Genomic DNA, 11,156 nt, shown 5'->3' with positions numbered 1-11,156 from the left:
TCATTGAAAATCAAGCTAGTAAGAGACGTTAATGGAGGTAGGAATTTTGAATGAGTAAAAATTTCGTCTAGTTTTTGAAGAAGAGATGAAATAGGCGTTAATGGAGGACTTTTGAGATTTGTGAAGAGAAACTCGTGGGTGAGTGCATAATACGTGGGTGAGGGGGTGAGATGTGGAGAGAGAAATGTGTGTGTGTGTGGGGTGGGGGGGGGGGGGGGAATATACGGTAGAGTTATTTTAGAACACTAATTAATATAATTAATTCCATTAAAATGTACATAAATGATAATTGGGTATATAAAAAATATAACGAGAGAACTTCATTTATAGCCCATCGGGCAAAACAAATTTCAACCGTTAGCCCACAAATTGACCCATACAAGTCATAGCCTAAAAATAATGACAAGTGCTAGCCGAAAACTTCACTGATCGAATTCCCTCGCCGGAAAATCCTAGATCTAAGAAGATCTGGACTTTTACCCATTAAAACAACAGCGAAACGCGGAAAATCCTAGAACCGGCCAGATCTAAGAAGATCTGGACTTTTACCCGTTAAATCAAAAACAAAAGAAAAAGGGGTGTGTGCAAGCATCTGTTACCAGCAACACAGAAAAAACAAAAAGCAAAACAATTGTAAAAATGGAGAAAGAAAAGGTGTCCTTGGTCCAGTTGAGAAGGGAGCCCGAGCTTTAAGTATTCTTCGTGACATATTTCTTGCAAATGTTCCTGTACATCAACATATTTCAATAGCAGCAACCTATAGGGAAGAAGAGGAAAGCGAGAGGAGCAGTGTGTAGCATAAGGCAACGAGAGAGACAGTCTTGTCTTCTTTCTCTGATTTTCTCTTATAGTTTCTGTAAATATGTAGATAATATTTTAAAGATCTTTGGCTAAATATTTAAAACTCCGGCGATCTTGTTACCATTTTCGGGAATTGTGAGGCCATGGACGCCGGTGGCTGGTTTCTCAATGAGAGGAAGAACAAAGGAGATGACTATGAAAAAAGTTGAAATATCTACAAAATAGACTCTTACTATACAAAAATTATACAAAATAGAATGTCACTATACAATTTATATACAAATAGACTGTCACTATACAATTTATATACAAATAGAGTGCCACTATACAAAATATATACAAAAATAGAATGTCATTATACAAAAAATATACTAAACAGACTGTCATTATACAAAATAGACTATCACTATATAAAAATATACTAAATAGACTGCCACTATACAATTTATATACAATTAGCTCTCACTATACAAAATATATACAAAATAAATTGTCACTATACAAAATAAACTGTCACTATACAAAATAGACTGTTACTATACAAAAAATATACAAAATAGACTGTCACTATACAAATAGAATGTTACTATACAAAAAATATACAAAAATAGACTGTTATTATACAAAAATAGACATTTCGTATATGACCTGCATTACATATTTCATTCAATTGTTAGCTAATACTTATCAGATCCAGAAGTACATTTAAAAAGGCAAAAAGGGTTGCTCTATAGCGCAAGGTAGGGGTCGAACCTATGACCTTCAGCTTAGGAAACATGCACTCTATCCACTGAGCTACAGGCGCCTGTGTTGTCATGCTTATTCCTTTCGGCATTTTTTTTAAGTAGGACAAAACATGGGCTATTAAAATTTTGAGGTGTTATAGAGGATAGTTTTCTCAAATATAATTATAGTAAACCTTGAGTAGGGAGGGTAATATAGTTTCATATAGTGTATAGGAATGTAAAAATCTCTTTTCAAAATGAACCAAATTACATCCTAAAAGGCCCATTTGAGTGGATTAACCACAGGCCCAAATCCTCATTTCCATTGTAATTCTACATCTTGACCCGAATTTCCACAGATTTTGTCTTCACTTTTGAATTCTACCTCATTGCTGCAGTCAATTGAGTGAATTACAGGTTTCCCTCTCACCCTTTCTTAGATTTATTCTCTTATTTTTCTTTTTTCTTTGTTGACATCAAATCCAAAACTCCAATTCTCTTTGAATAGTTCGGCAAAAATCTGTGTTCATTTCTTATTTGCATTTCTCTGTGTAATCTGAATTTTGCAGGTCCAATTGTTAATTTTTTTTCTGCAATTTGCTTATTGTGGCCTTTTTAGACAGAATTATTTGTTGAAAGATGTTTTCTTATTGAGTTTATGATCTGTTTGAGAGGAATTCAAAATTTTAAGTCAGTGAATGCTCATAATTGCTGAACCCATTAGCAACGTGTGTGTGTGTGTACATTTACATATTTAAATTGTTCAACTATGTGTGTCAACTATATATAGGTTGAGTCGAAAGCAATGGACACCTGTTGCACATATACTACCTCAGCCTATATTGTTAAAGGAAATCTTTTTGGCGGTTTCTGCATGACCCTTGATAGGAAGATGTGGAGGTCGAGAAATAAGGTAGAAGGCTAGTAGGTAGTCGTGAGTGTTTCTTTTTCATACCAATAGTATTAGTGTTAGTCTAGTGCGATACTACTGTTAAATTTATAGTGTTACGTGTTGTCCTCTTTGCTTTGTTTTCTGTTTTTCTTGTTGTTGTTAATGCTTGTGCTACTGCTTTATTTTCATCTTGCCCTGAGTCGAGGGTCTATTGGAAATAGTCTCTCTACCTTCCAGGTAGGGGTAAGGTCTACGTACATACTACCTCCCCAGACCCCACTTGTGGCATTATACTGGGATTGTTGTTATTGGTTTCTACTAGGGGCGGATGTAGTGCATTGCCTTGGGTTCATCCAAACCTAGTAGCTTTGGCTCAGACCCTGTATATGTATTAAAAAAATTCACTTTGTATAATAGATTTTGAACCCAGTTAATCAAATAGGCCGATGGCCTAGGTTGGTGACTTCCATTGCACTTTGGAAGGGCGCCCGCCTAAGGTCGGCCCAAGTGGCCGAGCCTACGTCATAATTTATGGCAGCGGGAGCCTGCGTTCATGCGGCTCCTACTATTAAATGCATAAATAAAAAATATCAAAAAAGAATCTCAACCTCATAAAGTTTGAATCTTGGATCCACCTATGGTTTCTTACAAGGGTTCTGCCCCACCTTGAATGAGATATCTGGTTGATAAACTTATGAAACACTTGCATGCTTTTATTGTGTCTTTGTGGGTGTATATATTGCCTCTATGTGCTATAGACTGACACTGTTTCTTTAAATGGTGTTTCTCAGAGAAATATTCAAACTCAGTGAAGGGAGTTCAAAGTAATGGATAAGGAGAAAATAGAGCATTTGAAGATTCAAATGCAGCAGTGGTTATATGAAGTTGAAGAATATGTTCATCAGATACCCCCTACTCAACTTTATGCTGCAATTGGTGTCGTCTTATTTACCGTGATTTTGTTTCTAATAAGTAAGCTGTTACTATATTCCTTTAACACATTTTGCACTTTAGAGTCTTTCTTGGGTGTGTCAAATGGCTATCTGTACTTTCCTTTTGAGCTCATCGCATGTGTGATTTACTCTTAGATCAAATGTATCTTCGTCTTTTGACAATCCAACATGTTGGGGCAAAAAAGTAACCACTATAAACAGAATGAGACTTGGGTAGAACTACCTTGTGGTTGTACCTTAAAGTGTTGGAGATTTCCCAAATCCTGTGAACTATTAATGCGAATGTTGGCTTACTAATCCAGTTATTCACGTAATTCAAGAAGTAAAATCATCAGGTATGTCTTCTTTTTGTAACTTGGAATTATCTTACTGTTTAAGAAATCTCTGTAATGCAACTTAAATTGCATATTGTGAAAAGGAAGTACCTTGAACTTGGAGAAGGATCTAGAAGGATAAGTATTTTAGGAGGTAAAGAATAGAGGCGAGATGACTCTACCACATTATTGCCTTCCTTCCAAGTCTGAATTAGCTTTTGAGCCGAGACTTGGCAGAAGATTCCTAATTATTCTGGATAATCTTCTTGTTTTGGATGCTCATTAGGTTAAAGGGATCTTAGTCTCTATCGGAATTTCAACCTATCTATCGCCATCGTCCTTGCTAATGTAAAGCAACCAAGGCTGTCCATTTTTAACATATCATTTATATCTTAATCAGGTTCAATTGCTCTTGACTCAAAGCCCCAGAGTTCCCTATATTATGTCTCCTGTAGTTCATAGTGCTACTGTCCAGCATATCTTCTTCTTAAGTCACTAGGTGCGTTGTTTCTTCTGGCTTCATGGTGCTGCTTCTTTCTAACCTTAATGAAATTTTTTTGACTTACTAGTATTCTTCCTTGAGGATGTGTATGACCAATGAAGACAACAGAGCCAACAAGTTCATCAATGGCCACTATTATCTCTACTGTTTTAATCTATAATTTTTTAAGTGTTATCAAACGTTTGATGCGTTTTGAAATTGCTTTACATATGCTGGATCCATGTTGGGTGATAATGTGATAACAGAAGAAAGGATTTGTTGTAGTGATGCTCGTAGAGGATATTGATGTAGCCACAAAAGCAATGCAGATTGATTAATGTTGATGTAGGTGTTGTAATCAATATGTGAACTCTATTCTTTCTTTTCCTCTGTAAAGACAAGTCATAAAGCTCTGACAGTACGAGCATTTGTTTCATATGTTCAATGAGTAGATGTCGGCCGTGTGTGGGTGTGCAGTGGAATATGTCAGTGGGAACACTAAGAGTTGACTTGGGTGTGTACTGTGTAGTGGATTGTGTTAGTGGAAACACGAGGCGTAAAATTGTGATGTCGATATTAACTCTTAGCAACAGTAGCACGTCTCCTGGTATCAGCAGCTGGAAACAATATATAGTTAATAAACTGAGTCACGTGATTGTAATAAATGATTCATGGAGAATTGGATATAGAAATGAACCACGTGCCGTTGAATTTAAATTGTCCTTGAATTACATGCCTCGCTTGGTCTTTCTGTTATTTTCTCCCACAGCATTTTTTCTTCTCTGTGTAATGAACTTATAGGTTAAGTCTTTTTTTTTAAAATCTACTTCCGTCTTGGTCCCTTCCCCTAAACTTTTATGTCTCTCTACTGTCCCTAAATGCTCCATGTTAGCTGCTGAATTTTTTCTCATCAAAAGCTGAAATTTAGAAATTCTTAGTGTCTTTTTGCAGTTCGCCTTTTTAAACGTACTACATCTAATACAATTTTACTCACTGGACTGAGTGGAAGTGGCAAAACTTTCCTCTTCTACCAGGTAAGTGCTGTTGAATGAACGAATGCAGAACCTGATATAAGCTTTTTTAAAAAGGTTATGTGACTTTATCTTTTTATGATGTCTGTTATATAGCTTAGAGATGGCTCAGCCCATCAGGGTACTGTGACATCGATGGAACCAAATGAAGACAGTTTTATACTACATTCCGAGAGGGACAAGGTAGTGACAGCCATCTCTCTTTTTTTTTTTCCGTGCCTTTTAGCTAGATTATCATTCTCTCAACCTCCACTAAGATGGATCGGATTTTATTAGTTGTTAGTAGTCCACCTCGATTGTATCTTTAGTTTTTATCTTAATTGATTTGCTGAAGTTCCAAGCTTTCTGCAAATAGACTTCAAAATTCAACTATTCAGACCTGTTTATATTTGGCTGCAGAAGGGGAAAACAAGACCTGTTCATATTGTTGATGTTCCAGGGCATTCTCGTCTGCGTTTGAAATTAGACGAGTTTTTGCCTCAAGCAGCTGGCATTGTGTTTGTGGTGGATTCAGTGGAATTTTTACCAAACAGCCGTGCTGCTGCAGAGTACTTACTTCTTCTATTCATTTCCATGTTAGATTATATGCTTGATAACTGATTCTAACATTTTAACACCGTCCCAAAAAGGTACCTGTATGAAATATTGACGAAAGCAACTGTGGTCAAGAAAAAGATTCCAGTACTTCTCCTGTGCAACAAGGTCGATAAAATAACTGCACATACAAAGGAGTTCATAAGGAAACAGCTGGAGAAGGAAATGTAAGATAACTCTACGCTCCCATTTTTGTCAATAGTAGGGATATCGTTAGCTGCTATTTGCATCAGCAAGCTACTCGAGTCCATGTTCTTAGAGTTTCTGAAACAATATCAGTTGTTATTTCAAAAAATAAAAACTAATGTCAAGTTGACTAATGTTAGATGTAAATATAGGATTATATTTGATAAAAAATGCATCCTCTACCAGGACTGCCTCATGGGAAAGCTAACTCAATAGTTCCGCATTTTATACTGTCACGTTTGTTTTCCTTCTTTTTTCCTTTTTCTTTATAGCAAACTTGTCCTTCTGTCAATGGACTTAACTAAAACTGCTTTAATTTTATGTTGAACTGGGAATTTTCTGTTTTCTGAATGTGTTCCACGGTTGTTTTACCAATGATATTCAGCGACAAGCTTCGTACATCAAGAACTGCTGTATCTGAGGCAGATATTTCTAACGAGGTTACGCTTGGAGTACCTGGAGAACCATTTGGATTTTCTCAGTGCTATAACAAAGTAATTGTTGCCGAAGCTTCTGGTTTGACTGGTGAAATCTCTCAGTTGGAGCAGTTCATCAGGGAGAATGTGAAACCTTGATTCAATAGTCAGTCAACGACTCAAAGTGGTTTCCTTGTACCCTTTTCCTTTCTTCCTCATTGATGGAGGAGGAAGAAAAAGACATAGTTAGATGGGATGATCAAGATAAAAATAGAATTTGGACAGTTTTTTTTCTTCTCTTTTGTAATTTGATTCATTCAGACTTTGTTAGTTTGTTATGTCTTGAAAAACTTGTTAATGGCAAATGCCTAGCTAGCTTGGACTATCTTTGTGTCTATTTTTTTTGCTCATTCCAGATTCCCCTTTGCTTGTTATTGCTATTGCCTGTGGAGATTGATTAGTTAATATTTGATAATTTAGGAAGTTCTTAGGGGAGACTTTGAATTCTTTTATGGTACAACGACGACGACGACCCAGTAAAATCCCACTAGTAGGGTCTGGGATAGTGTGTACGCAGACCTTACCCCTACTCGAGGGAGTAGTAAATTGATTGCAAAAATTGAGATTATTTTGCTGATGGTTTTCACTCTTAAGGCAAATCAACAAACTAATTGGAAAGATTTTGTTTTTTGTTTTTTGGGAGGGATGAAAGTGTCATTGGTTGTTAATATTAAAGTTTAAATAATATTTTGGAAAAGCTAAAGGAACCATAAAATGGTCATGAAAAGACAATTTGAAACAAAGTCGTCCTCAAAATTGGTACCTATAATAGGAGCTCAATAACCACAAATTTACTTTCCAAGATTGAATGTCCAGATGGCAAAATATCATTGGCTCTTAACCCTTTGTTTAGATAACAAAATGGATAACATTCCCATGGAACCTTACATGCATACATATTTTTAACACACACCAAATTCCATTCCTTTGCACAAAACAGAAAACAAGTAATAAGCAATCAAACTAGGAAATTTTTTGAGTTGATCAAATGGCTTCAATGACAATGACAACCTCCTTGGCCGGCGGCTCCGTCGCGGCCTTGACCAAAGTCCCGGCCGCGAACCGCCGCGGGGTTGTCATGGTGAAGGCAAGCTCAAAGGTGCCATGTGAGGGAGAAAATGTTGTAATGAGCAACAAGAAAGAGAGCAACAACAGTGGTCGGAGAGAGTTGTTCATCGCCATGGCGGCCGTTGCCGCTAGCTCAGTGGCAAAGGCCGCCATGGCTGACGAGGAGCCAAAGCGTGGCTCCCCGGAAGCCAAGAAGAAGTACTACCAAGTTTGTGTTACAAATCCAACTGCTAGAATTTGCCACAACGCAAATTAAGAGAGGGGAAGTGTATGTTGTCTTTATTCTTGTTATTATGCATGTTTTTTGTTAATGTAAAAAGGAAAAAAAATTAAATAAGACATTGTTAAAGCTTTCTCGTGCAAATTTAGTATTTCAATTACCCTTCTACTATTAAATTGCTTTTTTTACTTTTCTAATATATATGTACTACATTGTACAAATGTGTATATATTAATAATCAAATCCAAGAGCAAGATAGGGCGCGATTAAAAACTCAGTGAATAATGAGTCCGTTCGTTTCCCAAATTATATAATAGTTTGAAATTAATCAGTGACGAAATCATGGAGAGCTATGGTGGATGTAAAAAGTTTTTATTGTTCATTAAAATTTGCCAGAAATTAGAACATTTATTAAAAATTACTCAAGAAAAGACCGTCTAAATACCATGAAAATCAATTTAAACTATGTGAATGAGTAATACATAAAATAACATAATCTTTAAATGGATAATAGACTATGTAAAAAAACACTTTGGCCTTCAAAATTTTCCAAACACCAATGAGTAATTCTGGCTGGAATTTGGCATTTGCTTTCCTTCATTTTTCTCTAAAAATTCCATTGCTTCTGAGTGAGTTTTGAACCAAAGAAAACCATAGCCCATAGATTTGCCAGTTTCTTTATCTCTAATCACCTCCACAGAAACAAACTGAAAATCACAAATCAATTAAATAATCAAAATTTAATGTTAAATAACATAAAAATATGAAATTAGATAATCAACACATGATATGAATAAACAGTCGGGCGAGCCCCGAGTGTAGAATGTTATGCGAGTTTAGGGCGCATAGTCGACCGCTTGGGACATAAAGCTCACAAAACTAAGTCTCGGGCATTTTGCAAGTGTCCCGCCTAAGGGTGAGCCCCGGCAATCCCAAAAAAGATTTTTAAGATACTGATTATATTACCGGTTTAAAATTATATATGAAGAAAGATAAACAGTAATTATACCTTTTTGAATGTGTAACAGCACTTGTAATAAAGATAATTCTCATCCATCCAGTCCTGCAAATTATTAACCTTAATACAGCAATGTTTCTCTTCCTCACATTCTGCAACAAATAACCCCATATTGAAAGAAAAATTAAAATATAATATTACCAACTAAATTTTAGGTGAATATTGTTTAAAAACATAACAATTATTCCATACGTTTAAACAATAATAGCCTTCCACTTTCTCAAGTCAATTTTATCAAGTTTTAGTGTCTTTTGAAAGGAAAATACTAAGAGATTTAAGAAATATGAAAAGTAATTTTTTTTTCTCCTAAACAATTTTACAAGAATTTCTACTCATAAACTGAATAAGAAAGTAGAATGTTATTTTTAATAAATAAAGTTTGACTTTTATGCATCAATAATGTTTAGCTGACCTACAATAGCATGTTATTCGCTATAATAACATAATTTATTAATTTAAAAAATAACGTAAATAACATGCTATAGCAAGTTAAAATACATTGATTTTGTAAGAAATTCACTACTAAAATAACGAAAATTTCCGATGGACATTATTCCATCGGAAATCCCTCGGGATTTGGTTTCGTTGCAAAGATCAAATAAAAAATTCCTGTTCTTTAATAATAATTCTTTATACGGTCAGTATATATAAGTTAAATTATTTTTTATAATAAAGAGTATTAATTACCTGAGAGTTTTGGCGCATAAGGGGCAAGTCGAAAAATCTCTACTTTATAGCCAGTGTTGATTTTTTCCCAAACCTTAGCTTGATAATGAAGAATTTTCCTAGAAAATAAATCCATGGCTGCCAAAGTAATATAATAAATTGCACCAGCAGTAGGTTCAAAATTTACATTCATAATTCTCAATAATTCCAACTTTGATTTTTCTGATTTCTCATTGTATTTATCGACTGCAAAAGTTGTAGCTTTCTTTGCTTTTTCAAAAGCTTCAGAATTTTTGCCAATTTTCACTATTCCACATGGTGTTTTCCAACCAAAATCGTTCATTACATAGAAACCCTACATATTTTCATAAAAAAAAATAGCAAAAAGAAGGAAGAAGTTAGTTATCAACAGGGAAAAAAAAAATAACAAAAAACTTACGATATATCAAAACTATAGAAAGTTAAAAACCATACAGCTACATGAAAACACACAATAAAAATAAAATTTAAAAAAAAACATGAAATATCATATTGGATTGCAAGAAAAAATAAAGAAATTACAATCTGGATATTTTTAATTCAAAAATAATAATAATAATAATAATAATAATAATTATGCCAACAAGTTCAATTGAACTTTTAGTATTTCTACATATAGAAAATCACTATAACAAATATTATGTTCTGAACTCATAATTACAAGAAAGAGATTCGATAGTGAGGACATAAATATATATTGAACGTATCAAAATTAAATCCCTGAATTCACTTCTGGCTATTTTAGAATAACAACAATAATAACTTGATTAGCAGCTAGGGGTATTCACGAAAAATTTGTAAATACTTGATAAAATTAATTTAACAAAAAAATTTATAAGCACCTTAACTATTTAAAAACGGAAATTAGTAACGGACAATTGTGTAGCTAAACATCAAAATCACTCGCTGATACTACTTAACTACAAATTAGCAACAAATTATCAAGATTTAACGACAGATTAGCAACGAAGTTTGTACCTGACTCTCGATCACATCTTCCAAGTATTCGTTTTGTTCGAAAGTATACGTGGCCATAATTGGTATTGAAGAAATAGTTGTTCTTATTTGTGAAGAAGAAAGAGATTATTTGTAGATGAAAACAAGAAGGAAAGAACCAAAATATATATATAAGAGGTTTTATAACCAACATTAATATAATAAATCCCATGCCAACAAGGAGTAGGAAGCAAGAAATTAATTAAGTTCTATTCCTTTTGGGATTTCAATTAATTTAATAATTAGAAAGCTTTAAAGTTATTGGAGACTAGGAAAGGGAACCGTAAGGAAAGAGAAAGTAAAAAAGAAATAAATTAAGGGGCGAATCCAAATTAGTCGGGCCTAATGCGTTGGGCGCGAAACAAAAAAAGATATATATATAGAATTTTTCTTTAGTTGGTTGAAAAAATGTTGAAAAACTCCAACTTCCTCAAAACTCGTTAAAATAACACGGTATAGTCAGTTTTCGGACTAGTCATTCAAAAATAGCCAGCATTTACCAAGTCAATGAAAAATAGCCACTATTTTGCTGCAGCAGAGACCGATCCAGCATAATATACTGGAGTTCGGTGCACCTGTGTATGAACTCCAACATATTATGCTGTACCGGTATACTTTGCTCGCTCCAGTATAATATACTGGAGACTGGAATACCGGTGCTCCAAACTCCAGTATATTATGCTGGACCGATATACT

The 11,156-nt window shown here is 34.5% G+C and overlaps 3 protein-coding genes across 5 annotated transcripts; 2 read left to right on the top strand and 1 right to left on the bottom strand.

The window, feature by feature from the left end:
* Positions 1-1,837: 1,837 nt before the first annotated feature.
* LOC109205627 (signal recognition particle receptor subunit beta-like) lies at positions 1,838-6,812 on the top strand. 3 transcript variants are annotated; one of them, XM_019368344.1, is made up of 7 exons: positions 1,838-1,943; positions 3,210-3,390; positions 5,118-5,200; positions 5,294-5,380; positions 5,597-5,745; positions 5,827-5,958; positions 6,363-6,812. In XM_019368344.1, exons 2-7 carry the CDS (start codon positions 3,246-3,248, stop codon positions 6,550-6,552), a joined length of 786 nt encoding a protein of 261 aa, XP_019223889.1. In that variant the 5' UTR covers positions 1,838-1,943; positions 3,210-3,245; the 3' UTR covers positions 6,553-6,812. The 3 variants fall into 3 exon arrangements, with proteins under 3 accessions (XP_019223889.1, XP_019223890.1, XP_019223891.1); XM_019368345.1 differs by lacking the exon at positions 1,838-1,943 and adding an exon at positions 1,970-2,095; XM_019368346.1 differs by lacking the exon at positions 1,838-1,943 and adding an exon at positions 2,151-2,439.
* Positions 6,813-7,357: 545 nt separating this feature from the next.
* LOC109205626 (photosystem II 5 kDa protein, chloroplastic-like) lies at positions 7,358-7,898 on the top strand. The gene has a single exon (XM_019368343.1). The coding sequence runs from the start codon at positions 7,442-7,444 to the stop codon at positions 7,775-7,777; it is 336 nt and encodes a 111-aa protein (XP_019223888.1). The 5' UTR covers positions 7,358-7,441; the 3' UTR covers positions 7,778-7,898.
* A 285-nt stretch (positions 7,899-8,183) lies between these two features.
* On the bottom strand, positions 8,184-10,571 carry LOC109205625. Its single transcript, XM_019368342.1, has 4 exons — positions 10,443-10,571; positions 9,447-9,780; positions 8,751-8,851; positions 8,184-8,448 (listed from the first exon to the last, which is right to left on the bottom strand). The coding sequence occupies exons 1-4, from the start codon at positions 10,497-10,499 to the stop codon at positions 8,281-8,283; spliced, it is 660 nt and encodes a 219-aa protein (XP_019223887.1). The 5' UTR covers positions 10,500-10,571; the 3' UTR covers positions 8,184-8,280.
* Positions 10,572-11,156: the final 585 nt, after the last annotated feature.

The sequence above is a fragment of the Nicotiana attenuata genome, unplaced genomic scaffold (assembly GCF_001879085.1).
Source record: "Nicotiana attenuata strain UT unplaced genomic scaffold, NIATTr2, whole genome shotgun sequence".
In the NCBI taxonomy this organism is placed as follows: domain Eukaryota; kingdom Viridiplantae; phylum Streptophyta; class Magnoliopsida; order Solanales; family Solanaceae; genus Nicotiana; species Nicotiana attenuata.
Note: the sequence above shows the minus strand (reverse complement) of the source record. Positions and strands in the feature narration are given on the sequence as shown.

Bases quoted from the DNA above. Each gene is read 5' to 3' on its own strand.
- LOC109205627 (XM_019368344.1), top strand. From the start codon at position 3,246: ATGGATAAGGAGAAAATAGAGCATTTGAAGATTCAAATGCAGCAGTGG. The intron at 5,201-5,293 runs GTAAGTGCTGTT...TCTGTTATATAG, and splicing joins AAACTTTCCTCTTCTACCAG to CTTAGAGATGGCTCAGCCCA. The intron at 5,381-5,596 runs GTAGTGACAGCC...ATTTGGCTGCAG, and splicing joins TACATTCCGAGAGGGACAAG to AAGGGGAAAACAAGACCTGT.
- LOC109205626 (XM_019368343.1), top strand. From the start codon at position 7,442: ATGGCTTCAATGACAATGACAACCTCCTTGGCCGGCGGCTCCGTCGCG.
- LOC109205625 (XM_019368342.1), bottom strand. From the start codon at position 10,499: ATGGCCACGTATACTTTCGAACAAAACGAATACTTGGAAGATGTGATC. The intron at 8,852-9,446 runs GTAATTAATACT...TATTTGTTGCAG, and splicing joins TTATGCGCCAAAACTCTCAG to AATGTGAGGAAGAGAAACAT. The intron at 8,449-8,750 runs GTATAATTACTG...TGTGATTTTCAG, and splicing joins GCTGTTACACATTCAAAAAG to TTTGTTTCTGTGGAGGTGAT.